Source organism: Culex pipiens, chromosome 1 (assembly GCF_016801865.2).
Source record: "Culex pipiens pallens isolate TS chromosome 1, TS_CPP_V2, whole genome shotgun sequence".
NCBI classification, from domain to species: domain Eukaryota; kingdom Metazoa; phylum Arthropoda; class Insecta; order Diptera; family Culicidae; genus Culex; species Culex pipiens.
Window position 1 is genome coordinate 34,395,344 of NC_068937.1, and position 27,822 is coordinate 34,423,165.

Sequence of the window (27,822 nt, forward strand, 5' to 3'; positions counted from 1 at the left end):
GTTGAGAGAGAAAGAAAGAGATAGAATCTGCCTTCGTGTCGGGCGGCTACTTGAGTGTCAAGCTCGGTTTTGTTCGTTTCAACTTCGTGTGCGTTTACTGAGGGTCAACTTTCAAATATCATTCAATCAATGTCAGTGTACGATCCTCGTGTTACTCACGTGTTAAAAATGTTCATCAACAATTCTTTAAAATTTGAGCATTTAATCATTTCGGGAAACCGTATAAAAGTTATATTATGGTACAAACATTTTTGTTTAGTTGGAAATAATTGAAATATGTTGTTTTGGTAAAAAAACATGTCGACATGACATTTAAATTTTTCTTAGACCAAATCATGTTTTCTAATTCAGAATACTTTTTTTACCCATACCATAAGCAAAATTAATGAACCTTTTTTTAATTTAAGCAAGCATTTTACTCAACCATGACGCAAATTTCTGATCGGGTGATCCAACGAAAATAGTCGTCTCAAAACAAAATTACATAAAGTCCAATGACCTTGATGGCTACTCTATCTCGCGCCACCAAACCCAATCCCGGTGTGGTCGCAACTGACGCACACTCCCAGTGTCATTCATGAGAATGTTTAACAACACGCGAAAAGTATTAAAGTGCTGCGGTTTGATAACCACTGACCCGGGTCGCGGGCGATAATATTAAAATGTGTGGCATCGCTGCTCAGCTGGGGAAGTTTAATTACGTAATGTTGAGGAAAACTAGCCAAATAGACGTCAAATTTTGTTTTTAAAAGTGATTATCAAGGATTGTTCTCAACTTTCTATCAAATAAGAAAAACGACTGCTTTTTAGTCTATGCTCACAGTCCGCTATACATGAATGATTTATTTACTATTTTAGCTTCTATTATTACCGCAGTTCAACCACAAAGCACAGACAAACAGACGAAACTCGGACGCGCAGCGAACGTCAAAACACTAGCGCAATCTGGTGAGCATTCGCCAAAACATCGCGCACGCACTGACAGCGCCACCACCTGTTGGTGCGGACAAACGCCGAACTAGTTTGCATTTGAAACGGCAGTTTTTTCTCGTCTGTTTTCCTGTGTGCACAGAGTGGCGATTGCATCTTTTTTTTATTATTTCAATAGATTTTTGTTTAGTTACACATAGTCTTTAGCCTTACATCACGTTATTACAGGTTAAAATTGTTTCAGTGTGATATTTTTTTAAGTGTAAAATAAACCTCTTTTTCTATTGCAAAATTTTGAAATCAAACGTTTACTTTCGAATAGCTTTTCGAGTGGTATATAATTCAGCAAATTTACATGCGATTGTCGAGAATTACTACGGTTTAACTTTGTTTCAACGTTTTGTTCATATTGTTGTGATCTGTAAATTTTTTCCAGTGCATCAATAAATAGTGTGGTGAAGTTGATGTTTTTATTTTTTAACGTTTTTTTCATATTGCATGTGGGGTGATTTTAAACAAAATTGAGCAAAATAAATTCGGGTTTTCAAGCTACACACATAAATTGCATTGTTTTGCTTTAACTTTTTTATGATGAGAATTTAGCTGATTTGTAGACACACTTTACGGTTATGTGGTGTGAATTTAGCTGCGTGTTGAGGCGAAATAAAAGTTTAATTTAGCTGTCTTTACGTATACACATCTCATGCAAAGGTTATACCGATATTTTAGATTCACGTCTCTGTTACGTTCTGCTACGATTTGTTGGTCAGTTTGGTCACAGACAAACAGACTTGCAGACAACAATTTAACGGTCAATTTGAAAGAACTCACCACGGCAATTTCGAATTCACCACACGTACAGAATCTCACCTTCCGTGCGGTTCGCGAGTTCACAACTAGGTGGCTTTAGTGAGAAGTGGTCGATGGATTTTTTGACAAAAATGTTCAATGACTTACGTCTGTTTGTCTGTGATTTGGTTTTAAACGAGATGGAATAAGATCAAGGAAAAATCCAACGCTTTTCTGGGACGCTGGAAGCTTCATTATTCACAAGATTTTCATGTAAAATTATTATAGCTATCACAATTTTCTAAAATATACTCTTCCACAAGTAATGATTTGAAAACATGCTACTTAAAATCTAGGCTTAGGTTGAAGCATGACAAGTTGTTTTTTTGTTCTTTTCACAAATCAGAAATAAAAACGCTATCTTTTTTAACCTAAACCTCAATCCAACGAGTAAAAGCTGAACTTAAAAAAATAGCAAGGTAAATCAAACCAAGAATTAAGACTTAGCACAACCACTTTTCTCTTTGAAAGTATAAATCTATTGGAGCGCGCACCAAACAAAAAAACTGAGTATTCACGATTTTGGTTTTGTTTGTTCAGAAAAATTCGAGAACATTTCCCTTCTTTCTACCCCCTACTTTCAGCAATCCTAAACTAAGCTTTAACCAATAGGCAGTCTGACTCTCCCTGGAAACTGTTGTTTTTTTTTTTCCTTTGTTCTTTCATAATTTCGGACACTCAGTACACGTAGTTGCTCTGGGGGAAGATGGCACGCGCCGGAAGGTGGTCCGGGTCCTGCTGGTTGCGGTAGCGGCGCGTCAGCACGACCGCGATGATCTTTTTTTTTTATTTGAGATTAGATTTTTTTTTTCGGAGGGAGGAAAAAAATAGATTGATTAGGTGTTTTAGGTCAGGTGCTTAAACTATATCTAACAAACATGCGCAAACAAACGGAAGCACCCGCAAACATTGCAAAAGGTAAAGGTAAACAAAAATGCAATAGAATTTCCCAAAGAAAAAAAATTCTGCTTGCGGTCGGAGATAACAAAAGAATCTTCGGCGAGTGTGCGTGAACGAGGAAAAGAGAAGGAGTGAGAGAAAGAGAATGCTGTTGTTTGAAATCACGAGATAAACAAAGAAAATTCACAAGCTGTCAAATCTTCAACATGGAGTTTTACTTTCTGTGAAGTTTACCATGGCACTTGAAAAAGTTTAACTCAATGTTGCACGCACACACGTGACGGTCGCTATACCGTCTGATATTTTGGCAGGAATCATCAATCGATAGTTTTTTTTTTCTATCACTCATTACAACACTGTCAATACCTAAGTATCGCAATGTTCAGTGTATTTTCACAGCTAAAAAAAATGTTCGATCATATTTGTCATGAAAGCATACTACTTGTCCCACTTTTCAAAATTAGATACAATAGGGGGATGGCGTCGCTTTTTTTAGACCACGTTTTCCACTTTTGCTCCATCGAAACCAACTACTTTATCGACTTCATTTTGCTGGGCGACTAGGGTGCCCAGAATATGGGACTTTTTTTCAAAACCTCGCTCCACAAGCTGAATATTGTTCCTTGACCTATTTTAGGACTCTGGGCCAAATATGAGCAAAATCGGTCATCATTTACCCATTGATACTCGGAGGTGAAGTTTGTATGGAAAAAATCGAAAAAATGTATGGAAACCCCAAGTTTCTTACGGTTGGGCCTGCACGGTGCGCTACTTCCATCCAAATATTCCCAAAAGTGAGATTCTTATTGGAAATTTAATGCTCTACAACTTTGTAGAACATACCGAAGCTGTAAAACTCGACCCTGAAAAGTTATTAGCGATTTGAGTCATTTTTGTATGAAAATCATTTTTTTCACCAACTTTAGGCTCGGGTATCAATGGGTTAATCTCATTCAATGTCGCTCAAAATTTACACAGATGCTTAAAATAACCTAAAAAAACGTTTTCCGCTTGGGAGCAGGGGGTCATTTTTTCTGGGCACCCTACTCAGCACTTTTCCACTCTTGCACTTAAATAACAAATGGCAGCACGATGTAACGCCACGTCCCTATGCGTACACTTTTGTGATCATATTTTCCGAGAAGTTGATTAGGCTACGTCAACCTTAAATTTTATAATGTTTTGTTTTAACTAACAAAATTTCACGTCAGACAAATTTGCATTGCCGATAATTTGCATTGTCTATAAAAACTTTTTATTAAAAAGCAAAACTACAAGAAAGCTTCGAAAATGTTGATCAGAAATGAAAAATACTTTAAAATCTTATAACTTCTTTTATTACGCCATCTGACGTTTTTCGCATATTTGTCCGATATGCACTTCTAAGGTAACCTTTCAATAGGACGTAACATTGGGCGTATTCAAGCAGAGCAGTTCTCTACTAAAAACGGAAATGGATTTCATTTGTTTTTTTTTTTATTTGGCTCGAACTTTGTGGGGGCATTCCCTGTGATCAAAGAAGTCATTTTGTGTCATTGGTTCACCCATACAAGTCTTCATACAATTTTGGCAGCTGTCCATACAAAAATGGTACGTAAATACACTCACTTTTTCGTTTGACACTTTTTAGTTTGTACTCCATTGGTTGGTCAAAGTCAAACCAAAAAGTGACGAACTGTCACTTTTTACTCGGCGCTCACGCACACTTTCAAAACAAACGTTTGGTGGTGTGTGTGAACTCGGTGTAAAAGGGGTGTCACAACAGTTGGTGTGAAACCATCAATTTGATGTCGGCAAAGATGTAGGTATTAATGAGGACTATTTAGAAATAAATAGGTACACGGAAAACAATCTTGCCATTTATTTAACTGATTTTTTTTTTCACTAAAACTAAATTTCCCAATGTTTGTATTTTTTTCGAATTTTTTTTATATATTTTAGGAGACCGAAACCAGCAACGTTTGCGCCATAGAGAAGTATTTTCAAAATTTTGTTGCGATGTATCTCTTCAACCAGAGGTCCAATTTGCAATGTTTCTTAGACAATTTTATATATTATTTAATATATTTTAGGAAATGGCCACTGTTTTTAAAAATCGGAAAACTGCAAATATTTCTCTGAACTCAAGCTTTCGGTGACTATATCTTGAAAACGAGGCACTTTATCAACAAATCTCAATGGAAAAACAAACAACTCAAATTTGGTGGTTTTGGATTTTGTTAAACGAAAAGTCGATCCTGTTTTTTAAATGAAATTTTGTGAAAAAAGGTTATTTGCTTAAAATTAATCAAAACTTCTTTAAAAATCACATGAAACAAGTGTGTAATATATTTTTTCCAGAAAAGCATAACTTTCCCACCTGATTTTTCATGCATGTTTTTTTCCAAAATAATATATATATATATATATATATATATATATATATATATATATATATATATATATATATATATATATATATATATATATATATATATATATATATATATAGAGTATAGAGACCGTAACTATAGCGTGTGAGTTCTTATTTATCTCGTGATTGTCAGCCAGACCATTATTTTTCTATCACTCCTCTGTTTTCCTCGGTCACACACACTTTCCGGAGATTCTTTTGTTTTTACTCAGGAAATCGCAAAGAAAGACTGTGAAAAGGGGGATTGGGAACCGACCACGCATTACGTCCCGTTAAACTGCATTGAAAAATTTTGCTTTGTGACTTCTTTTGAGGCACACGGAAAAAATCCAGTAATATTTTTATCAGTAAAAGTAAATGTTCAAAAACGTTCTTTAAATTTTCGATTTTTAAATATTTTTCAAGGTAAGGTTTAGGATGGTGCAAAATATGTTCCAAGAGTTTCATATTCATATTTAGAAGCATAATAAAAATTTGTAATTGAAAATTACTTTACTATTTTGTATCCGTGTATTATTTTCATTGTTTCCCTCCAAAAGCACTTAAAATATTTAAAAAGATCTGATAAAATTTATTTTACATAGTAGTTTATGCAACAAGTTGCAAAAAGAGGATTTTTTCAGTACGAGTCGTACACTCGTACTCGGTAAACCTCGTTGGATAAATACGAAGAGTGCTGAAAAAATCAAGTTTTGCAACGAGTTCCACACAACATTTTTTGCAATTCCAAAACACACCCATTGAGAGAAACTTTATGTCAAATTTTCATGTATTTTGTCAATAAATCGTTAAAATAAAAAAAACGAAAAGTGTTACTTTTCGAAACAATTGCTGAAAAGTTTAACTCATTTCAGTGCTGAAAAGTAGAACTTTTCAGAATTTATTTTGAAAAGTGTTGCTTTTCGATTCTGTTATTTTTGGTACAGAAAAGTAGGCTATTTCGTCGTTCAAGAATGACAGGAAAAGTAAGTAGTTTCATGACGGAATTGCAAAAAGTTTTTTTTAAGACGTCTTCAAATGTTTGACTTGATAAAAATAGTAGTTTATGCAACAAGTTGCAAAAAGATGATTTTTTCAGCACGAGTCGTACATTTATCCAACGAGGTTCACCGAGTTGGATAAATACGAAGAGTGCCTAAAAAATCAAGTTTTGCAACGAGTTCCATACAACATTTTTTGCAATTCCGAAAAACACCCATTGAGTGAAATTTTGAGTCAAATTTTCATGTATTTTGTCAATAAATCGTTTAAATCAAAAAAATGTTGAAAAGTGTTACTTTTCGAAACAAGTGCTGAAAAGTTCAACTTTTCAGCACCCATTTCAGTGCTGAAAAGTAGAACTTTTCAGCACTTATTTTGAAAAGTGTTGCTATTCGATTCTGTTATTTTTGGTACTGAAAAGTAGGCTATTTCGTCGTTCAAGAATGACAGGAAAAGTAAGTAGTTTCACGACGGAATTGCAAAAAGTTTTTTTTAAGACGTCTTCAAATGTTTGACTTCGCAATTCGCAATTTTCAGTGTAAGAACGGGCCTTGGCCGATCTTATGCACCAGGTTCCCGACGAACACGCACTGCCCTTACACCTACATCTCACCCTTGCTCTGAGTCAGTACGAGCAACACGCTAGAACACGCTTTGAGTGTTCGTGCCAGGCATGCACACCTTCTTTTCCGGTTACGCATTTTTACTCGGCCGGGGGTGGTACATTACGTAGGGTTTGATGTAAGTATAAGCGCCTAACCATTCAAAGTGTGCCTATCAACTTTCATTAAAGCAAAAACTGTTTTATTTTTAGGTTGAATTCAAAAACTAGTTGTTATTTTACTGTGTATTGTTTTCTCCTGAAATCTTTCCCAGTGTTGAGCCGTGTTTATATGTTGCTATTTCTTTTGTCGCGGTGTTTTGTTACAATTTTTGGTCCTAAGCATATTATAAAAGTTTACCAAAAATACAATAGTAATATTTGTGTTAATCCTTTAACCATTCCATAAATTGAGTAAGGGCTCAAACCTCACTTGTGTGAAAAAAGGGTGAAGATTGAAAACAATAGACAGTAAAAGAGAATTTATTTTATAAAAATCAAGAATCAATTGTAAGAGAATGATGATCGTATTTTAAAGAATAAAAATTAGAAGCTAGATGTATTAGATGTAAAATTAGACAATAGTTAATAAAAAGAGATACAAAACAAGCTAAGATTATAGTAATGATAATTTAAAAGACAAATAAAGAATTATTAAAAAAAAAAAAAAAAAAAAAAAAATCGCAATAAAATCAAAAAAGATTAGGCGAATGATAAACAGACTTGAAATTACTAGTACATTAAGGAAAAGTATATTTTTAAGGAAAAAAAAACAACGTTTGTTACAGCAGTATCAATTGGTAAAAAAGAGTGGAAAAGTTTTAAGAGATAAGAGAATCAAAAGTTAGTAAAATCAAAATCAAATGATGGATATTAAATAGAAGAATTAGTGAAGAATTGAGAATCAGTAGAGCAAAATAAAAAAAAAATAAAAAATAAAAAGGGATAGGTGGTAGCTGAGAATGAAGAGAAGAGAAACCCCGTTGTGCGATGTTTCGGGTACATCCACAGCAGTTGACTCAACATACTGCGAATCAAAACAATACCGTCTACAATCACAAATTACTTCCCTTTCCCACATTGTTGCGCCCCTTTCTTTTAGCCGTCTCGACTCTGACCCGCGGTGGTCAAAGGTTTACGATCCGTTTCCACAGGCCACCAGCTAGGTCATCATGAAAACCAAGCCAACGTGGAGGTAAGAAAATAGGACACTCGCAAGGAACCAGAGCTATACTGTTCTGATCAAGATAATTCGGATGATCTAACAGAACTACGGATGTAGTTAGTTACGCTCCTTCCAGGATGTTCCTTACGTGGACGTCAACCGAAGAGCACGCAACAAGGTCAGTGCCATTGCATGCTCTTAGGTATCAATCCTTGGCCTGCATCTTCAAATGTTTGACTTGATAAAAAACAATATTAAATTATTTATATATAAAAGAGCTGAAATTTTCACATAAATTTCATTCTTACTTCGAAAATCAAACTAACTGTTTCCGAGAAATTGTCAGTTGAAAAATGAGGGCTATTTAAAACCTAAAAACGCCTTCCGATGAAAAACAGGTGAAAGAAACAAGTTACTCACCAAAAAAATAAATATTGATAGCAGATATTATTTCTAAACGACAGATTCCTGAAAATTATCGTTTGCAACGACGATCACGAGTTCTGAAATCCAAAAATTCAAAGTTTCCCGCTTGGTTCCAATATGGGTACTAGGTCCAACATAGGGACATTTGAACTTAATATTTTATTGTGGGAAATACTATACCGAAAATAGAAAATAAAGAAAATAGAGTAGGATGATAGCGAAAATGAAAGGGTGAAAACCAATAAAATCATAGCTTTAAAATATTTTCACTAAAAGCATCACTTTTTAAAAGAGTAGTATTTTTGAAGTTTTAGAAACGCCCACCGATAGAGAGTGCAACTAGAAGAAACCAAGCAAATTTATGACTGTTCGAATATTTCAAGCCATTCCACACAGAGACGCCCGTGGATAAACTTATTCAAGAGAAGCAGAAATTGCCACACAAAAATTATAAAAGAATAAAACAAAAATTGGCAAAAAAAACACACACAAACACACAGACAGAAGACATCTTATCACAACACATCAAACAAATTTGCTGCATTTTACCAACGAAACGTAAATCTGCCCCTCTCTCCCTTCTCTTTTGCGGAGTCCCTATAAATTCGCTGTGCTATACTCAATTCTCAAAATAATTTTGGTAAAATAAAAAAAGGCTCGAAAACTCAAATAAAAAATAACTGAAATAAGACGAAAACTTCTTAAAGCTCCGTTACGGGATCGTCCCAATCTTATAGGAAAGCACTCGGGTTGCCTCGGGGGTCTTTCTGGTTGCGGTAGCGCACGGTCAGCCAAACACCGACAAACTGCGTGTTTTTGTTTTGTTAGATTTTTTTTAATTAGAATTGTTAGAAAACGAAAAAAATAAACATGTAAGCCAATGTGAGAAATGAAATTCGTGGTTTTCCCAAAAAAATAATAATAATAATAAAATATTAAATAACCAATCCATGCCAGCATGAAACGAGTTAATGTTAAGAGAAAGAAAGTAAGAAAAAGAACGTGGATTTAAAAACTCGAACCAAAACGATTCAACTGATTAGTATCAAAACTGAACAAATTGGATGGAACAAAGTCTCAACTTGGTTTGCAAAATTTGCTGCCACCTTTTATGAAAGTAAACCAGCAAATAACCCAAAGCGACTCACCTCGGTGAAGCTGAAGAACAGCCCAATTCCGCCGGACAGGTGGAACGCGTAATCGATGGTGCTTTCCAGCTTCGGCATGCACGGCGAACACTGGCACGTCTCGGGCGCTCCGTCCGGGCAGCATTTTAGCTGAAAAATGAAATAAAGAATGGTTTAAATTTTGACCTGATTGAAAAAAAATGTTTGGAAATTTGCTCATTGATTAAATGAAAATAGGAAAGCATTCCGTAGTTTCTGTTATGAGTTCTAAAATATTTATGACATAAAAGGCTTTTCAATAATTTTACAAGTTTTTGTGTTAATTTTTAAACTACATATCGCAAAAAGACGTTAAACATTAAGGAAAAAATATTTTCATGAATGTCTGGTTATTTTTTTTAATTTTTGACAATAGCATTACTGTAATGAGCTATCATGAATTTAGTGATACTCTTTGCTTTTTTAAGTTTTGACTCGAAAATTGATTTGCTTTTAGGCAATTTGAAAATCGGGCAAATAGTTGCCGAGATAGAGCACTGCAAAGATAAAAAAAAAACTTTTCTAATAAGTCTTGCTTTTTCAACTAACGATATCTTGGCAACTATTCGTCCGATTTTAAATGTTAAATAAAAAAAAATCTCTGTAAAATTTTTCAATCTCTTGAATAAAAATATTTTTTAAATTTCTAAAATTGGCCCAACATTTGAAAAGGTCCTAAAACATAAATCTTGCACTTAAAAAATTTTAGGATTGATTTTGAAATATTGAAAAATAATCATTCGAGAGATTGATGTTTTTTACAGAGATTGCATATCTTAATATCTGTTACTTCTTTTCGATTGCAAATTTAATTCTGAACTTTTTTTATATAAGTTTCTCAAATTCAAATTCCAAACAATATAGAGGAGAAAAGCAACTCGCCACAAAATTTTGAGGCTAGGAAATTTGACAGGTATGATTTGCATAAAGTATCCGCCTCCTTTTCTCTCCCACAGAAAACTTAGGACAATAAAGGAGAAAAGCTCGGAACTTAACCTCAAAGATAAACAACCGAATAAACTTTTTTGACAGGTGTCAGTTCCGGGACTTAGCATTTAAAATTATAATTTTGTTCCGGTTGTTCCGTTTCGCATGGACACAAACACGGCCAGGAACACGGTCACAGGAATGGCCAGGAACAGGCACCTACACGGCCAGGGACACGAAAACGGCCAGAAGCACGGGCACGAACACGGACAGAAGTCCGGACAAGGACACGGCCTAGAGCACGGCCACGGGGACGACTAAGAACAGGCACCTACGTGGTCAGGTGCACGTACACGAACACGGCCAGAAGCACGGACAAGCACACGGGCACTAATACGGAAAAAAAACTCGGGTTATGACGTTTCGTGCAATCGGAAGCAAATTCAAATTAAAAAAATGCTAAGTCCCGATTTGACACCTGTCAAACCACTCAAATGGCACTCACAAAATGAATTACTGAGTTCTTTGAGTTCATTTGCTACGTCACAGTTTTCTTGCCTATGTAGCTGTCAAACTAGGCCAAAATATTAAAGTCACTCACAAAATGAACTTTGAGTGACTTGAGTTCATTCCTGACGTCACGATTTTTTCCTCTATGTAGCTGTCAAACTAGGCCAAAATGTTAAAGTCACTCACAAAATTAACTTTGAGTGATTTGAGTTCATTTCTGACGTCACGATTTTCTCCTCTATAGAGGAGAAAAAGTCACGATTTTCTCCTCTATAGAGGAGAAAATCGTGACGTCAGAAATGAACTCAAATCACTCAAAGTTCATTTTGTAGGTGACTTTAACAGTTTGGCCTAGTTTGACAGCTGGATTGTCCCCAGTTTTTATGTGGGAGAGAAAAGAAGGCGAATACTTTATGAAAATCATACCTGTCAAAATTCCTAGCCTCAAAATTTTGTCAAGAAAACCGTGACGTAGCAAATGAACTCAAAGAACTCAGTATTCATTGTGTGAGTGTCATTTGAGTGATTTGACAGGTGTCAAACCGGGACTTTACATTTTTTTGAATTTGAATTGAACTCAAATCACTCAAAGTTCATTTTGTGAGTGACTTTAACATTTTGGCCTAGTTCGACAGCTACCTCGTTCCCAGGTTTTCTGTGGGAGAGAAAAGGAGGCGAATACTTTATGAATATCATACCTGTCAAAATTCCTAGCCTCAAAATTTTGTCGCGAGTTGCTTTTCTCCTCTATTAAACTACGACAAACAAACAAACAAACTCGCCCTTTTTGACAGTTTGGCAGTGCCTGCTTTGTTTGTTGCTTGCATTTGTATGTAGAAACGTCAATCTGCATACATTTTGCCATGTTTGCGAGTTTGCCGCAAACTAAAAAGTGCGAGTTCGTTTGTTTGCCGTAGTCCAATACCTCCTTTATTTTATAACGTGACATTGGGTCTGGGGTGAGATTGGGTCATATACAAATACAGAAATTTTCACCCCTGATGACGATAAAGATTGTTTTCCTCATTTCAATTTACTATTTCGTTGCTGTTAGCAACGATTTCTGGACCCTGTATTCAGAATCACCGCAGTCATTGTTTAACCCTCTACCGCCCAAGTTTTTTTTTCGAAGTTTTTATTTTTCCCGTGTTCAGGAGGTCATTTTGAGCAACTTTTGTTCTACGAAAAACTTTACTTCTCTTGTTTTATGTTTTTCTTGTTTCATTTTTAGCATTTTAATTTACATTTATCTTGTTTATTTTACAGTATGTAAAAAAAGTATTTACACCCCTTGGGCACTATGCACATTTTGTGATGAAACATGTAACAATTTAAAGTTTGACAGGAACCTAGTACTACGTTTTGTTCAGAAACTCATGCCGAACAGTTTGCTACAAAAAGCTCATGAAAAGATGTTTTCTATAAAAAGTTATATAACAATAACTATTACAAAAATAAAAAAGGTGCAAAAAAAGTTTGTACACCTTTCGAAAAATTAACATATATAAAGTTATTTGTTGACAAATCACCATAAATCCAGTCTCCCAACTCCAAATAGGCTTCCTTGACTGATTAAAAAAATAATTTGGATTAAATATAAAGTTTACTAACTACTTAGTATAAAAGTTTATATAACTCTGGAAATTCTATATAAAACTTATCTAAACTTAATTTTGCAAACTTTCAATTTAACTAAATGTCAATATATTACCATAGAATTGCTAAATTAACATTTTGGAGTAGGAATAACACCGTTTTGGGGGTCTTTGTATCGATAGAATAGATTTTTCGTTGGAATTTCGTACCAACCCGGAATTACGTCGTCGGAAAATCCGCCGGCATCCGAACCGGTCCACGATTCACAAGTCAACCTATGTGGCATCGGAAAGGGCATAAGATTTCCGATCTTTTGATACCCATACATCCAGGTTTTCTATAAAACCCACGTTGTTAAATACCTGGGCAAAAAGTAAGTTTGATCCACGAGAACAAAAATTACGAAATTCCATACATTTTTGGCAGGTTGCTCAAACGAAACCATAACAACGTTTTTGCCTAGGTATTTAAAAACGTAGGTTTTATAGAAAACCTGGATGTATGGGTATCAAAAGATCGGAAATCTTATGCCCTTTCCGATGCCACATAGGTTGACTTGTGAATTGTGGACCGGTTCGGATGCCGGCGGATTTTCCGACGACGTAATTCCGGGTTGGTACGAAATTCCAACGAAAAATCTATTCTATCGATACAAAGACCCCCAAAACGGTGTTATTCCTACTCCAAAATGTTAATTTAGCAATTCTATGGTAATATATTGACATTTAGTTAAATTGAAAGTTTGCAAAATTAAGTTTAGATAAGTTTTATATAGAATTTCCAGAGTTATATAAACTTTTATACTAAGTAGTTAGTAAACTTTATATTTGATCCAAATTATTTTTTTAATCAGTCAAGGAAGCCCATTTGGAGTTGGGAGACTGGATTTATGGTGATTTGTCAACAAATAACTTTATATATGTTAATTTTTCGAAAGCATGAGCATGAGCATGAGCATGAGCATGAGAGACCACCCATGGTTGTCCTTCTCCGTTGCTGAACAGGACCGTAATATCCTATCAATACAACCGGTCATACGCTTCAACGATCTAATGGTGTTTCCCTTATCAACAGCATGTATGAATGCGCTGAAAAGATAAAACATCAAGATCATCAAAACTAGATCTGGAGCAAATAGGTAACAGTCGTTGGCCACCAACGGCGCCCGCCATGTCAGTTTGTAGATCTCGGGGGGATTGGGACGGGAATGTTAGTTAGCACAGGTTGCTACCAAGGGTGGGTTCTATACGATATCCACACTCCCACGTGTGCCGGAAAACTACTTCTACTTGGGATTTTGTTAGTGGATAAAGGTAATGGCCAGGATTCAACATAGAGGATGATGATGCGACCCAATAATCAATAAATTTGGTTTAATAGTGTGTTGTATTATGCATTCTCAAGGCAAACAGTCGGATGATGTGGATGAGATTATTCCCGGTTATATGGTGTTGGTTTAGAATAAATGATTCAATCTTAGACAGCCGGCTGTGGAAAGATAAAACCAAATAATATTCGAAAAAGCGAAAACGCGAAACCGCCTGGATAGAAAAACAGACGCAATCGGGGGGACAACAAAGACGGAAACGGCAACGAAAATCTTGCGTGATGACCACGACCCGCACCGTTCAACTTTACGAACGCAACTCATTTATATATGTTAATTTTTCGAAAGGTGTACAAACTTTTTTTGCACCTTTTTTATTTTTGTAATAGTTATTGTTATATAACTTTTTATAAAAAAAAACATCTTTTCATGAGCTTTTTGTAGCAAACTGTTCGGCATGAGTTTCTGAACAAAACGTAGTACTAGGTTCCTGTCAAACTTTATATTGTTACATGTTTCATCACAAAATGTGCATAGTGCCCAAGGGGTGTAAATACTTTTTTTACATACTGTATGTTTGTTTTTGGTAGTATTTGGCCTATTCTACCACCTCCTATCATTACATTTTGCCTATCTAATTTTGTCATGTTTTTACAGCCACTTTTTCAATTTTTTGCTCGTTTTTCACATTTTCTGGTGGCTTCTGGAATGGCACCATTATCATTTAAATTGTTACAAAATGCGTAGAGGCATAGTCTGGGGCACTAGAAAAATTACTGAATACTTCTTTTTACCTAAAATATAGGAAATTTTAGTAAAAACACAGCCAAAGTTGACCCCTAAAAAAAATACATTTTTAAAAACATTGGAGCAATTCTCGCTGAAACCGTCCCACTAGATGCACATGTTCTCAAATCGTTACGGCAATGTTCTCATTCGATTCAGCGCACCAAAAAACCATAAAAACAACCTTCGAACCAATGAAAATGTCAGCCGTTAGCCACCTGTAAATAAAAACTTGTTTTGAACAATGGATTTTTTCGAAAAAATGCCCTAATTTGAAGAAATGATATCTCCCAAAATACATTACCAAACATCAAAAACTTATATATCGTTGGAAAGGTAATCACGAGGGCTTTCTTTCGCACTTTGATAAACATTTAAAAAATTATTTTTTCAATGGTAATTTTAAGGATTTTTGGGAAACTTACTCTTAATTTTGAGTTTTGACCGTGTTCGCATCCACTTATCGTTACGCAACCATTTTCATTCGAAAGATTGGACGATTTTGCATAAAATTAACTTGAGAAAAGTAGTGTAATGAAATAGTTTTCGTATAGTTATTAACGGATGAAAGAAATTGGTCAAATTTCAGTTAAAAATAATCAAAGCTCAGACTTTAGAAATGAGCCTTATTTATAGGCAAAACAAAGCAGGATAGTATTTGAGCCGAATGTACAGTCATCTGAGGCAAATCTGGACATAAAGGATGAATAGGGACAGTTATTTCAACTATGCTTTCACTCATTAGATCATATTTTTAATTTTTTTATGTAAAAGCATACATAAACAAACAAGTTTCTAAATTTTAAGCTTTTAAGTACTCTGAAAACTAATGTCCTTACTTAGACTGTAGTCTCGATTCGCCACATTTCACTGAAGTAATATTTTATGTACAGAATTTGTTTTAGGAAGGTCTGCTTTATTTGTAATCGTGCACATAAAAGTGCAAAGTTGAAATCAATATTTTTTGATCAAGCTAAAATTTGGTGGGGCTGTTGATACCATCAAAACTAGCAAGAAACTCGATTTTCGTTCAAATCGGACTACGCCTTTTTATTTGACACCACCCCAAAGTTTCGCTTTTTTTTGCAAACAATGTTAAAAGCCTTCATTTTCAAACTGCTATGTCTCAAAAACCGCAAGCCGTACAAAGTCGAGCCAGAATTCACTAGAAAGATAATTTTACGTAGAATCAATAGGTGTAGTCTGTTTTTCAATAAAAACTATTTTCAGTGTATTTATGTTGCGCAAATAAAAACTTTATAATTGGTTTTCATATTTAAAGCAATTAAAATTAAAGTTAAATGAATCCCAACGTAGTCCGATTTGGATGAAAATCGAGTTTCTTGCTTGTTTTGATGGTATCAATAAATTAAAGTAAATCTTTCCCAGTTCCTGAGGGGAACACCCTAGAAGAGTATCGGGGCCGGCATTTACAAAGCGGATTCAGTGGCAATTTCATTCTCAACTTAATGTTAACATGTTACGGATAATGTTAACATTCCATAGGTCGCCTCCCTAAGGTGTCGTAATAAGGTCCAGTTTGTGACGATACACTACCTTCCCTTTACTAAGCAATCGAATCCAGAAGAGAAAAGATCACCAGTTGTGTTGGTCTGAGCCAAGATTTGAACCCCGATCTACCGCTTACTAGGCGGAAGCGTTACCACTAGCCTACGTGGCTCGGTAAGTTGCCCCACCAAATTTTAGCTTGATCAAAAAATATTGATTTCAACTTTGCACTTTTATGTGCACGATTACAAATAAAGCAGACCTTCCTAAAACAAATTCTGTACATAAAATATTACTTCAGTGAAATGTGGCGAATCGAGACTACAGTCTAAGTAAGGACATTAGTTTTCAGAGTACTTAAAAGCTTAAAATTTAGAAACTTGTTTGTTTATGTATGCTTTTACATAAAAAAATTAAAAATATGATCTAATGAGTGAAAGCATAGTTGAAATAACTGTCCCTATTCATCCTTTATGTCCAGATTTGCCTCAGATGACTGTACATTCGGCTCAAATACTATCCTGCTTTGTTTTGCCTATAAATAAGGCTCATTTCTAAAGTCTGAGCTTTGATTATTTTTAACTGAAATTTGACCAATTTCTTTCATCCGTTAATAACTATACGAAAACTATTTCATTACACTACTTTTCTCAAGTTAATTTTATGCAAAATCGTCCAATCTTTCGAATGAAAATGGTTGCGTAACGATAAGTGGATGCGAACACGGTCAAAACTCAAAATTAAGAGTAAGTTTCCCAAAAATCCTTAAAATTACCATTGAAAAAATAATTTTTTAAATGTTTATCAAAGTGCGATAGAAAGCCCTCGTGATTACCTTTCCAACGATATATAAGTTTTTGATGTTTGGTAATGTATTTTGGGAGATATCATTTCTTCAAATTAGGGCATTTTTTCGAAAAAATCCATTGTTCAAAACAAGTTTTTATTTACAGGTGGCTAACGGCTGACATTTTCATTGGTTCGAAGGTTGTTTTTATGGTTTTTTGGTGCGCTGAATCGAATGAGAACATTGCCGTAACGATTTGAGAACATGTGCATCTAGTGGGACGGTTTCAGCGAGAATTGCTCATTGGCAAAGTCACATAAAACAAGTAAAACTTCCAACCCATACATTTTCTATAATTTTGAGAGTTCTTCTTGCCAATGCTTTTTAAAGATCAAAAATCGGTTGGAAAATTGATTTTTGGCGATTTTTTAGATCGAAGCCCGTCTAAAGGCGGGGTTGGGTTGTAGAGGGATAAGGGGGTATTAAACTACGACAAACAAACAAACAAATTCGCCCTTTTTGAGAGTTTGGCAGTGCCTGCATTGTTTGTTGCCTGCATTTGTAGGGGGAGGGGGGGGCAGAATGGCCCGCCTAAGTAAAATGCGCCAAAAACCATAGAAAAACATGAAAACTTATGAATTCAGTGTAGTAGGCTTATGCTTTGGGATGTTCCCTTCAATGTTATATTGGTTGATGAAATTTTTTAGCTTAAAACTGTTTTTGAGCCACTTTAAAAAAAAAGTTTTTTCGACTTTTTTTTCCAGGGTGCGGGGCATAATGGGCCACCCTGCGGGGCAGAATGGGCCACCTTAGAAAACAAGCCATTTTGTCTAATACAACGTTGAAGGGAGATAAGAAATGACTTAAGGTACCTTTCTAACATAGTTTCCATGAAGTTAGACCACTTTAATAAAAATAGTCACTTATCAAAACAAATTTTTTGAAAATAGTGTTAATATGTTGAAAAAGGACACTATTTTTACAAATAATCATCAAAACAACTAAAAAATCAACTAATTTTGCATTAAACGTGATTTGTGAAGCTACACGGAGAAAAAAGAGTTCCCATAATCGTGAACAAGCGTTCATGAAAATGGGAACCACGAACAAAGTGTTCAAATTTCATGGTACGTTTTTCAAAATCGTCACATAAAACAAGTGAAATAATCCATTTAATCCAAATTTCATAACTTTTGATTGTTTTTATAAGGCAGGATAAGGGTGGTCCATTCTGCCCCCAAGTGGATTTTAATTTAACACTTCCACCACCAAGTCTCTAAATGATTTTAAGGTTCCGTTGTTGTTTGTATACCTTGGTAGTAACATCTAGTAACGTTATAAGCATTGAGCAAACTTTTTCAAACAATCCAAATTTTCAGAAAGCTTATTTAAAAACCTCGAAATAAACAACATTTGCGTAGTTTTGTCAATAAATTTACATTTTTGCTCATAATTCGAAAAATACAATGAATTCAAACGTCGTTTTCGGTATGGTGAAGTTATTTGACGTCCTTTATAAGACCCTTGCCTTACAATTGGTCTAAATCCATTCTAAAGCCCAAAACCAAGGGTGGCCCATTCTGCCCCCCTGGTCCATTCTGCCCCCCCTGCCCCTATGCAGAAACGTCAACCTGCATACATTTTGCCATGTTTGCGAGTTTGCCGCAAACTGTTAAACACGAAAAAGTGCGATTTTGTTTGTTTGTTTGCCGTAGTCTAATACCTCCTTTATTTTATTACGTGACATTGGGGGTCGGGGTCTGGGGGTGAGATTGGGTGATATAAAAATACAGAAATGTTCACCCCTGATGACGGTAGTGATTGTTTTCCACATTTAAATTTACTATTTCGTTGCTATTAGCGAGGATTTCTGGACCCTGGATTTAGAATCACCGCAGTCATTGTTTAAAGAGTGAATGACACCATTAAGACACCTTAAGAAGGGATTTTCTGATAGATTTGGTGTCTTCGGCAAAGTTGTAGGTAGGTTGGAGGTTATGATTAGAACTTTTTCAGAAACAAAAGTACGTAGAAAAAATAAACCTTTCCCGATTTATTTGTTTTACTTTTTAATTACAATTTTTTTCCTAAAACCAGTGGACTCTCTCGTTGTCAATATTGAAGGGACCGTCGCGGGAGTTAAAAATTATAGAACAAAAAATCAAAGCAATCAATTTGAAGGGATTGAAAAATTTATTGACAACTGGAGCAATATTGATATCGAGAAGTTCGACAGCCAGAGAGTCCAGTGTATGTAATTTTTAAATTGTCGTTTTTTATGTTTTAAGGGACCAACAAAGGAATCTTTTGCGCTTGAATTTAGGATGGTAAAAAAATAAAAAATCTTTATATTTTGGTAATTAAGCTCTAATCAATATTTTATGGGGATTTAACTTTTATCAATAAAAAATATTTTAAATTTTTTAAATCAAGACTAACATTTTAAAAGGGCTAAACATTTAATAATACGCCCATTTAAAATGCTAGTCTTGATTTAAAAAATTTCAAAATATTTTTTTCGAAGAGATCGGAAAATTTCACGAATGTTTCATGTTTTAACATTGAAAATCGGACCATTAGTTGCTGAGATATCGACATTAGAAAATGGTGCGTTTTTCGGGTGAGATTTAGAAAACATAGTTATTTTTTACCAAAAAAAGTAATAAATTTAACCCCTCTCCACCATCAGCAAACTACGCCACAATACAACAATTGCGCCGTGATAAGACAATTCAAACACCGTAGTTTACTTACATTAACCTGCGCGCACGACGGATGATCGTCGGTGGTGGTGGCGTTAAACCCACAGCACAGGAACTCCTCCTGCACCTGCTGCTTGAGGTCGGCCGGCGCCAGCGACCATCCCTGCTCGGCAAACTGGCGCTGCTGTTCCGGGTTAACGGCCAGGCAGGAGCACGCGATCGAAAACTGGATCAGGAACAGCATAAACAGAATGATCATGTACTGTGGATGAGCGAAAGAGAAGTTAGGGCAAGATTCAAGATTCCGATAGATAAGATAACTCACGAAGAACAGCATCACTTGGTGGTGCTTAACGGCGCCGATTAGGCCAAGTACCGAGATCAGAATCAGGATCACTCCACAGGCCAGAATGCCACCGATGATGGGCAGGTTGGTCACGATGGACGCGGCGCGTCCATAAACTCCGACTCCAATCAGCAGGAAGCCGACCATCTGGAAAAGTTTTAAACAAAAAATAAGTTTTTTTAATTTTAGAAAATATTACTCAAAAAGCCTGCAACTCCAAGAAACAAGCCACGGGTGGCCACCCTGAGCCCTGCGGTTCTTTGCGACGGGCCACCCGAAAGGTGAAGGTGAAACAAAAATAGAAATTTCCTTCCGCCTTCCGTGGATCGATTAGCAGGAAGAAGCAGAGAAAAATAAGCATCTGCAAAGCCCGCGAATGGGTCATTATTTAATTTAGTGCCAATTCCAGCAGTAACAATTGCCAGGAGTAATTAAACTCGTCCGTTTGTTTCGGCAATTCTATTGAGCAACAAAATCGCACGAAATAAAAAATTCCAAAAAATTTCAACACAAATTTTATCGAAGGCACTAGAAAGAAAAAAGCAAGCGAAAACTTACGACATAAAGGATGTTGAGCGAAATGAGCGCATTTTTGGAGCAGCTAAAACCACCGCACATCTTGGAAGTTTGTTATTCCGGACAACGATCGGCGGGATTTCACTTTTTTTTCTTCCTCGGCCAGCTGCAAAACACTTTTCCAAACGCTGGTGAAATTCAGGGATTTTTCGTTTCGCGACCAAGCTTTTGCTTTCCTCTCTTTCGCTGCTGCGAGATGTTTGACGACTGCCTGAAAGAGGGGAATTTGACACAAAGGAATAAAGTGTCGGCGATGTTTTTTTGACAGTTCTGTGTGTGGAGGAAGTTTGCAAAGGGTCTTATTTGTTTTGGTTGAAAACGAACGAAGTCTTAGTAAAAAGGTGGGAATGCTAAAATTTCTAGTTGTTAAATTGGGTACTAAAGCCCTATGTCAATTTGTATGTACAACGGTAAAAAACACGATTAAAAACCATTTCTGATCACTTTTTTTCATTTTAATGCAACAATTTTTTTTGACAAGACAACATTTTTTCGATGGATCAACTATGGTCCCCTTGGAACGAGCTGTCAAGTAGGAGCTTTTCTGTCAAGAAGGACCGCGAGGATAATTTTTCAAAATTGATTTTAAAATTCATTTTAAACTCTTTGTGGTCGTACAAAGGGTCATTGTACTCAGAAAAATAAGCTTTATCGCTGTAAACAATAATATCAGCAATCTAAGCTTCATTTTAGGACCTAATTCAATTGGGTCCTAAAATGAAGCTTAGATTGCTGATATTATTGTTCACAGCGATAAAGCTTATTTTTCTGAGTACAATGACCCTTTTGTTCGACCACAAAGAGTTTAAAATGGATTTTTAAATCAATTTTGAAGACTTATCCTCGCGGTCCTTCTTGACAAAAAAGCTCCTACTTGACAGCTCTTTCCAAGGGGACCATAGTTGATCAATCGAAAAAATGTTGTCTTGTCAATATTTTTTTTGCATTAAAATGAAAAAAAGTGATCAGAAATGGGTTTTGATCGTGTTTTTTACCGTTGTACATAAAAATTTACATTTAGCTTTACTGCCGCTCTAATCGAGTCCGTCCTATATGTAAAAACAGCAAGCCGAGAAAAACGCATGTCAAAGTTGTCCCGCCCATAAGGCTACGTGTTAGAATTTTACGAGAAAGTGGATTTTCTCCAGTTTTCTAGAACAAAGTACTAAATTTTATCGGTTTTTCTGATAGTTTACATGATTTTGAACCAAACTGCATCTTTACCTCAAAATTAACGAAATTACATATGAGACGGACTAGCTTCGAGCGGCAGTTTAGTACCCAATTAAAGGCTGATACGCAGATGGGAAGGAACGCAAAACTCCATACAAAAAAACGCCCAAGAAACGGTCAAGGAAAGGGTCACGAAAAGATTTTTCTTAAGCGGTACGCAGCTGAAAAGTAACAAAAACGGAAAGATTGCGTTTGACGTTTCTTCGCGCGGAGCTTGTTTGTAATATGTTTTGATGAAAAAATCAAAGAATTGTAATTTTTCTTTTTGAATGCGACTGATAATTACAAACGTTTTAATAATTTTGTATTGGAGATAATAATATTTAAAATTCCCGCCGAATCTCAAAAAGCAGAATATTGAAACTAAAAGGACAGATTTAGTTTTTCGGTCGAAATGGAGTAAAAAAAAGAAGTTGTCTTTATAGATGTCGACCATCGTGTCACCAACAATTTATTGCTAGTACCAACCAGCTACCTCTGGATTATGAGTCCCCTGCACTGTCCGATTTATCCACACTCGCGGGACCAAAATGAAGTAAATCAGAGTGAAATTAAACTTGACAATAATCATACAAATATCTATGTTCTTACTGTAAATACAATAATAATCTGAAATTTTGAAATCCAACCAAACAACAAATTCAAAAATGTGAAAAAAACAAACATTTCAGAAATTTCAAATAACATTTTTTTTTTGAATAATAAAGAAAATTTCAACAAAAATCTGAAATTTGGAAAATCAAAATTAAAAATATGCAGAATTGAATAATAATTTTAATTTTTAACGTTTTTATAAATTCCATAGATCAAAAATGTTAAAATTCGAAACGAATGCACATCGAAATTCCAAAAGTTTTAAAAATCGGAAATATAGAAATTCGTAAATACAAATTTACGAAAACCTCGAAATTATAACAATCAAAAACTATTTTTCTTCCAAATTTAAAAAATCTTGAATTAAAATTTAAGAATAAAGAAATTTAAAAAATTTAAGAATTTAAGAATTTAAGAATTGAAAAATTTAAGAATTTAAGAATTTAAGAATTTAAGAATTTAAGAATTTAAGAATTTAAGAATTTAAGAATTTAAGAATTTAAGAATTTAAGAATTTAAGAATTTAAGAATTTAAGAATTTAAGAATTTAAGAATTTAAGAATTTAAGAATTTAAGAATTTAAGAATTTAAGAATTTAAGAATTTAAGAATTTAAGAATTTAAGAATTTAAGAATTTAAGAATTTAAGAATTTAAGAATTTAAGAATTTAAGAATTTAAGAATTTAAGAATTTAAGAATTTAAGAATTTAAGAATTTAAGAATTTAAGAATTTAAGAATTTAAGAATTTAAGAATTTAAGAATTTAAGAATTTAAGAATTTAAGAATTTAAGAATTTAAGAATTTAAGAATTTAAGAATTTAAGAATTTAAGAATTTAAGAATTTAAGAATTTAAGAATTTAAGAATTTAAGAATTTAAGAATTTAAGAATTTAAGAATTTAAGAATTTAAGAATTTAAGAATTTAAGAATTTAAGAATTTAAGAATTTAAGAATTTAAGAATTTAAGAATTTAAGAATTTAAGAATTTAAGAATTTAAGAATTTAAGAATTTAAGAATTTAAGAATTTAAGAATTTAAGAATTTAAGAATTTAAGAATTTAAGAATTTAAGAATTTAAGAATTTAAGAATTTAAGAATTTAAGAATTTAAGAATTTAAGAATTTAAGAATTTAAGAATTTAAGAATTTAAGAATTTAAGAATTTAAGAATTTAAGAATTTAAGAATTTAAGAATTTAAGAATTTAAGAATTTAAGAATTTAAGAATTTAAGAATTTAAGAATTTAAGAATTTAAGAATTTAAGAATTTAAGAATTTAAGAATTTAAGAATTTAAGAATTTAAGAATTTAAGAATTTAAGAATTTAAGAATTTAAGAATTTAAGAATTTAAGAATTTAAGAATTTAAGAATTTAAGAATTTAAGAATTTAAGAATTTAAGAATTTAAGAATTTAAGAATTTAAGAATTTAAGAATTTAAGAATTTAAGAATTTAAGAATTTAAGAATTTAAGAATTTAAGAATTTAAGAATTTAAGAATTTAAGAATTTAAGAATTTAAGAATTTAAGAATTTAAGAATTTAAGAATTTAAGAATTTAAGAATTTAAGAATTTAAGAATTTAGGAATTTAAGAATTTAAGAATTTAAGAATTTAGGAATTTAAGAATTTAAAGATTTAAAAATTTAAGAATTTAGGAATTCCAGAAAAAAAATTAAACATTTGTACCAGCCTTATTTTATAATTTCAAAATTTCCTAACTTCCTAATTTCCTAGTTTCCGAATATCCTAATTTCCTTATTTCCTTATTTCCTAATTTCCTTATTTCCTAATTTCCATACTTCCAAATTTCCTGATTTCTTAACTTCCTAACTTCCTAAACTCCTAATTTCCTAGTTTCCTAATTTCCTAACTTCCTAATTTCCTGATTTCCTAATTTCCTAACTTCTTAATTTCCTAACTTCTTAATTTCCTAACTTCCTAACTTCTTAATTTCCTAATTTCCTAGTTTCCTGATATCCTAATTTCCCAATTTCCTAACTTCCTAACTTCCACACTTCCTAATATTCTAATTTCCTAACTTCCTAATTTCCTAATTTCCAAATTTCCTAACTTCCTAACTTCCTAATTTCCTAACTTCCTAATTTCCTAACATATTATTTTCCTAATTTCACGATTTTCTAATTTCTGAATTTCCTATTTTCCTTATTTCATAATTTCCTAATTTCCTAGCTTCCTAATTTCCTAACATATTAATTTCATAATTTCTTAACTTCCTAACTTCCTAAACTCCTAATTTCCTAGTTCCCTAATTTCCTAATTTCCTAACTTCCTAATTTCCTAACTTCCTATCTTCCTAATTTCTTAACTTCCTAATTTCCTAGTTTCCTGATATCCTAATTTCCCAATTTCCTAACTTCCTATTTTCCTAACTTCCTTATTTCCTAGCTTCCTAATATCCTCATTTAATTTCCTAACTTCCTTACTTCCTAATTTCCTAGTCTCCTAATTTTAAATTTTTTCTTTATTTCCTAATTTCCAAATTTACTAATTTCGTGATTTCCTAACTTCCTAATTTCCTGATTTCCTCATTTCCTAATTTCCTAACTTCCTAACATCCTAATTTCCTTACATATTAATTTTCTAATTTCTTAATTTCTTTGTTTCATAATTTCCTAATTTTCTTATTTTCTGTATTTTACCTATTTGCTAATATCATAATTTCCAAATTTCCTAATTCCCTTGTTTCCTAATTTCCTAATTTTTTAATTCCCTTATTTCATAATTACATAGTTTTTTAATTTCCTTATTTCATAATTACATATTTTTTTAATTTCAGTTTTTCTTGTTTTAGAATTTAAGAATTTCTAAATTTGCTTTTATTTATTGATTTCTTAATTTTGTTTATAATTGTTGTTAAAAGTTTTTGAATAAACATTTTTAATCTATTTAATTTTAACTTTTGAATATTTTTAATCTTTTTATTTTTTCCTCGAAAGAACCTCAAGCGCGCACACCGTCAATCGCGCTCATACCGAACTGTCAACTTTTCTTGGGGGGGTCACGAAAAGAACACGCAACATTTCTTGACCACGTTCCTTCCGATCAGCATACCGTACTTAATCTTTCTTACACACAAAGAAAAAATACTCTAAATTTAAAAAGATCGTTCGTTGGATTAAAAGTTCGCGTTGGTGAATATTCGTAGAAAGTTCAAACTTTTTAATTTAAAAGTTGGACAGTTTTTGATACTACCATGCACTTCTGGAACAAAATCGTTGTATCGGTAAAAGTTTTTTACTTTTATTATAAGAAGAAACTTTTTATGGCAACAATAAATAACATTTAACATTACAGTGGTGATTTTCGAAAAATGTGATGGATTTTATTTCTATTTTTATTTTTATTTTAATATTAAAACTGCTGCTTATGCTGCTTAACATCGCGGCCTACAATTTGGAGCGTGACAGCGAAGTAAAGAACAGGGTGGTCTCGTTGCCGGCCATCATCAGGACAGGCTTGGAGAAGTTGGCCATTGGGTGTTAATTCGGGAAGGTAAGTCTTCGTTTTCCGACTGGGAAGTGAAGCGCCTGAACCGATAGTTCCCGATCACATCGTCCTCCTTCGAGAATGGCACAGATGTTGCCAGTTCACCCGGCCGAAGCTGCGCCGTCGCGAGTTGAGAGTTTGCGGGCGGGAGTTGCTGAAAGAGTTTGAAAGTAAATTAAATTGGCTAGACACTGAACACATTCTCAATACTCACCGGTGACTTCTTCGGTATTCCAGGTAGATGTTCTTGATCAGGTTTATCGGATATCGCTCCAACCTCTGGAAGTAATCCGAGTACGACAGCTTCAGGACCTGCGGCTTTCGTACAGACGGTTCTTCCAAAACTGGTGCAAACTGTTCTTCCGGATGTTTATGTATGTAATACTCGTCAAACATGTCCCGCACAGAGAAATGGACTGCAGACCCTCAGGACATCCCACACTGTCCCGTCATCACTTTCGGCACATAATGCTGCTGATGGTCGTAAACCACCAGCACCGAGTGCAACATCCGCGCTGACCACCTCCGATCGCTTCTCGTCGTTTCCCTCTTCCGTCGGATCCTTCTCCTCACCGTTAAAACTAACTTTATCGAATACAACCGGTGCAAATTCACATCCGCATAAACGGCGTCCTACAAAAACAAACAAAAATCAAACACAAACGCCACCAAACACCCAAGCTTCCTTATTACCCATTTCGGTCGTGAAACAGCTGCAGATCCGGCAGGAAGCTGGCCTCATCCTTTTGAAAACCAACTTTCCCCTAATCCCCTAACCTTGTTCCGCACCATCCTCCTTCGAAGGTATCCGCGTACAAGTCCTGGCTGCGGACGCGTTTTGTTTTGATTGACATCGTGGACCTTCACTCACTTACCACCGGAATCACCTAAACGTTTGTTTACATTTTGGACTTAGACGTACACGGTTTCACGAGAACGACAAAATGACAAAATTATACAGTCGAATTATTGCGCAATTCTCACTAACTTGGACTTCCCACTTAATTATTGCTATCGATCGCACTATTGCGACTTGTTGGGAAAATTTAATTTTCTCAAAAAATGATCAAAGCGAGCCGATGTTGCTCACCTGTCAATCGCAATATTAAAGTGCGAATGTCCAGTTTGGTGGAAACTGCGACTGGAAATGTAAATAAACAACTGCTGGTTGCCTAGTTTTTGGGAATTTTGTTGTCAAAAGTGCGAGAGAAAAGTGCGGGCCAAATCCAAGTTACAGTGCAAGGATCAATAAAAGTTAAAACTTTTAAATAAGGCCGATGCAAATATTAAAAAAAGTTTTTGTCCCTCGGCCCTGGCCGAGGTCAAGGGGGGGGGGCAAAAAATAAAAAAATATAAAAATTTTAATAACAAGCCATAGTCTTCACATTTAAATAAAAAAAAGTGTTTTGAAATGCATTTTACACTTGTTCAGTTTTTTTGCAATCATTAGTTTTCAAAAAATCTAAGATCTGACAAAAACAAAAATTGTATCGAAAAAAAAGATTTTGCATCGAAAATTTTCAAAAAATCTTAAGATTTTTTAATAAACCCAAACATGCTAAAAATGATTTTAAATGCAGGAGAATGTATTTTAATTTGATTTCAGTTGGTTGCACTTGAATTTTCATTGAAATTTTGAAGATTATTGTAAAAATATTTTTTTGCAATTCCGTCCTGAAACTACTTACTTTTCCTGTCATTCTTGAACGACGAAACAGCCTACTTTTCTGTACCAAAAATAACAGAATGGAATAGTAACCCTTTTCAAAACAAATGCTGAAAAGTTCTACTTTTCAGCACTGAAATGGGTGCTGAAAAGTTGAACTTTTCAGCACTTGTTTGGAAAAGTTGTACTTTTTAACATTTTTTTTAACTAAACGATTCATTGACTCAATGCATGGACATTTGTCCTATAATTCTGTTCAAAGGGTGTTTTTCGGAATTGCAAAAAACGTTGTATTGACCTCGTTGCAAAAGTTGATTTTTTCATC

General features: G+C 34.1%; 1 protein-coding gene across 2 annotated transcripts; it reads right to left on the reverse strand.

The window, feature by feature from the left end:
• Positions 1 to 803: 803 nt before the first annotated feature.
• LOC120418131 (tetraspanin-13) lies at positions 804 to 20,710 on the reverse strand. Of its 2 annotated transcripts, XR_008211933.1 has the most exons (6): positions 20,480 to 20,710; positions 19,901 to 20,068; positions 19,628 to 19,837; positions 9,414 to 9,542; positions 8,815 to 9,071; positions 804 to 2,556 (listed from the first exon to the last, which is right to left on the reverse strand). XR_008211933.1 is itself a non-coding variant. In XM_039580409.2 (5 exons), the coding sequence occupies exons 1-5, from the start codon at positions 20,537 to 20,539 to the stop codon at positions 2,458 to 2,460; spliced, it is 666 nt and encodes a 221-aa protein (XP_039436343.1). In that variant the 5' UTR covers positions 20,540 to 20,708; the 3' UTR covers positions 804 to 2,457. The 2 variants fall into 2 exon arrangements, 1 of the variants encoding a protein (XP_039436343.1); XM_039580409.2 differs by lacking the exon at positions 8,815 to 9,071 and having other exon boundaries at positions 20,480 to 20,708.
• Positions 20,711 to 27,822: the final 7,112 nt, after the last annotated feature.

Bases quoted from the DNA above. Each gene is read 5' to 3' on its own strand.
- LOC120418131 (XM_039580409.2), bottom strand. From the start codon at position 20,539: ATGTGCGGTGGTTTTAGCTGCTCCAAAAATGCGCTCATTTCGCTCAAC. The intron at 20,069-20,479 runs GTAAGTTTTCGC...AAACTTTTCCAG, and splicing joins CGCTCAACATCCTTTATGTC to ATGGTCGGCTTCCTGCTGAT. The intron at 2,557-9,413 runs GTGAGTCGCTTT...TAAAAAAAAAAG, and splicing joins TGTTCTTCAGCTTCACCGAG to ATCATCGCGGTCGTGCTGAC.